General features: G+C 68.6%; 1 protein-coding gene across 1 annotated transcript; it reads right to left on the bottom strand.

The window, feature by feature from the left end:
* Positions 1 to 989: 989 nt before the first annotated feature.
* On the bottom strand, positions 990 to 1,881 carry ZFPL1 (zinc finger protein like 1). The gene is made up of 3 exons (XM_041474531.1): positions 1,835 to 1,881; positions 1,634 to 1,754; positions 990 to 1,229 (listed from the first exon to the last, which is right to left on the bottom strand). Exons 1-3 carry the CDS (start codon positions 1,866 to 1,868, stop codon positions 1,061 to 1,063), a joined length of 324 nt encoding a protein of 107 aa, XP_041330465.1. The 5' UTR covers positions 1,869 to 1,881; the 3' UTR covers positions 990 to 1,060.
* Between the last annotated feature and the right edge of the window lie 6 nt (positions 1,882 to 1,887).

The raw sequence follows: 1,887 nt of genomic DNA, 5'->3' as shown, positions 1-1,887 counted from the left end.
TCTGGGGGATTTGGGGTGGGGGTCTGGGCTCAAGGGGGCTGTGGGGATCCCTGGGCGGGTGGGTGTGGCTCCCATTGGTGGTTTTGGGGTGGATTTGGCCGTTTTTGGCACAGATGAATTCGAGTGCTGGGTGTGGGTTCTAGGGGGTGTTCACGGGATGGTTTTTGGGTGATTTTGGGGTATTTTTGGGTGGTTTTGGCGCAGATGAATTCGAGTGCTGGGTGTGGCTCCCGGGGGCGCTCACGGGATGGTTTTTGGGTGATTTTGGGCCGCATTTGGCCGTTTTTGGCGCAGATGAGGACGAGTGCCAGTTCCGCTGGTGCCAGCACAGCTGCGCCAACTCCCCGGGCGCCTTCGCCTGCCGCTGCCACGCGGGGTCTCGGGGGTGTTTTGGGGGGGTCTCGGGGGTGTTCTGGGGTTAATTCGGGGGAGTTGAGGTCGCCCTGTGCGTGGCCCCGCCCCCCGCAGGCGCTGACCAATCACAGCTCGCTGCTGGAGCTGGTGCGCCCCCTGGCGGGCCCGCGGCAGCTGCTGCTGGAGGTGGAGCTGCTCCGGCCCCGCCCCCCGCCACAGGCCCCGCCCACCGCCACCGAGGCTCCGCCCCAAAGCCCTTGGGACCCGCCCCCTCCGGATGGGCGTGGCCTGGCCTTGCTCCGCCTCCACCTGGCGGTGGGAGCACACCCATTCTAGGGGGGGGACCCCCAAAACCCCCCCAGCACCCCCCAAATTCCACTGGGACCCCCAAAACCCTCCTGGGATCCCCCAAACACCCCCTGGGACGGCGCTCTCCCTACCTGGGACCCCAAAATTTTTTTTAATTTCCCCAAGGGACCCCCCCCAAACAAGCCCCAGGACCCCCCAAAGAAACGTCTGGGACCCCCAGTTTGGGGCAAAGAACGAGTGTGTGCTGAGCATGCTGGGAAGTGGGAGGGACGGGGGGGCACTGGGGGGGCACTGGTGTCCCCCAAGAACCACACGGACATTCTGCCTCCCTCTCCACAAGGGAGCGCCCCCTTTATTAGCCACACCCACCGTGGTCCCGCCCCCGGAGGGGGCGTGGTCAGTGCCCCACCCGCACGTGGGGGTTGTTGAGCGGCTCGAGGGCAGGGTCGGAGTCGGCCCCGCCCCTGGCCAGGCTGGCCAATAGGAGTAGGAGCAGCGCGAAGGCCACGCCCCCGCCCAGGCACAGCGCCAGCAGGGGGCGCCGCGGGACCCCGCGCACGCGGCACCTGTGGGGGAGGGGTCAGAGAGCGGGACCCCCAGAGGGACCAAAAGGGACCCCAAAGGACCCTGGGAATGCCCAGAGGGACCCCCAAAAGGACCCCCAGAGGGACCCAAAGGGACCCCAAAGGACCCTGGGGACCCCCCTAAAAGGACCCCCAAAGGGACCCCAAAGGTGCCTCAAGGTCCCCAAAGGGACCCCCTGACACCTCCAAAGGGACCCCCAAAGGACCTCAGGGACCCCCAGAGGGACCCCCCAAAGGGACCCCAAAAGGGACCCCGTGACACCCCCAAAGTGACCCCCAGAAAGATCCTGTGACTCCCCCTGTGTGACCCCAAGTGATCCCCAGCGGGACCCCCTGTGGGACCCCGTGACCCCCCCAGCAGGACCCCAGCGCGCCCCCAGCCCCACCTGAGCCGGGGGGGCAGCCAGGCCAGCGGCCGCCGCCGGTATTTGTCCTCTTTGTCCTCTTTGTCACGGCCAGGGGGGCTCCACACCTCGCGACCCCCGAGGGGCTTGCGGGGGGCGGAGCCTGGGGGGGGCAGAGGGACCCTGAGACCCCGCCCAGGCCCGCGGGACCCCCACCCCGCCCCCCGCAGCCCCCAGACTCACCGGCGTGCAGCGTGGGGGTCTCCCCGCCCCCCATGTGGACGACGGCGTGGGGG

This window comes from Pyrgilauda ruficollis, unplaced genomic scaffold (genome assembly GCF_017590135.1).
Source record: "Pyrgilauda ruficollis isolate IOZ18807 unplaced genomic scaffold, ASM1759013v1 scaffold3277, whole genome shotgun sequence".
Classification (NCBI taxonomy): domain Eukaryota; kingdom Metazoa; phylum Chordata; class Aves; order Passeriformes; family Passeridae; genus Pyrgilauda; species Pyrgilauda ruficollis.
The sequence above is the reverse complement of the archived record's forward strand: the minus strand, read 5'-3'. Positions and strand labels throughout refer to the sequence as shown.

Bases quoted from the DNA above. Each gene is read 5' to 3' on its own strand.
- ZFPL1 (XM_041474531.1), bottom strand. From the start codon at position 1,868: ATGGGGGGCGGGGAGACCCCCACGCTGCACGCCG. The intron at 1,755-1,834 runs GTGAGTCTGGGG...TGCCCCCCCCAG, and splicing joins GACCCCCACGCTGCACGCCG to GCTCCGCCCCCCGCAAGCCC. The intron at 1,230-1,633 runs GTGGGGCTGGGG...CCTCCCCCACAG, and splicing joins TGGCTGCCCCCCCGGCTCAG to GTGCCGCGTGCGCGGGGTCC.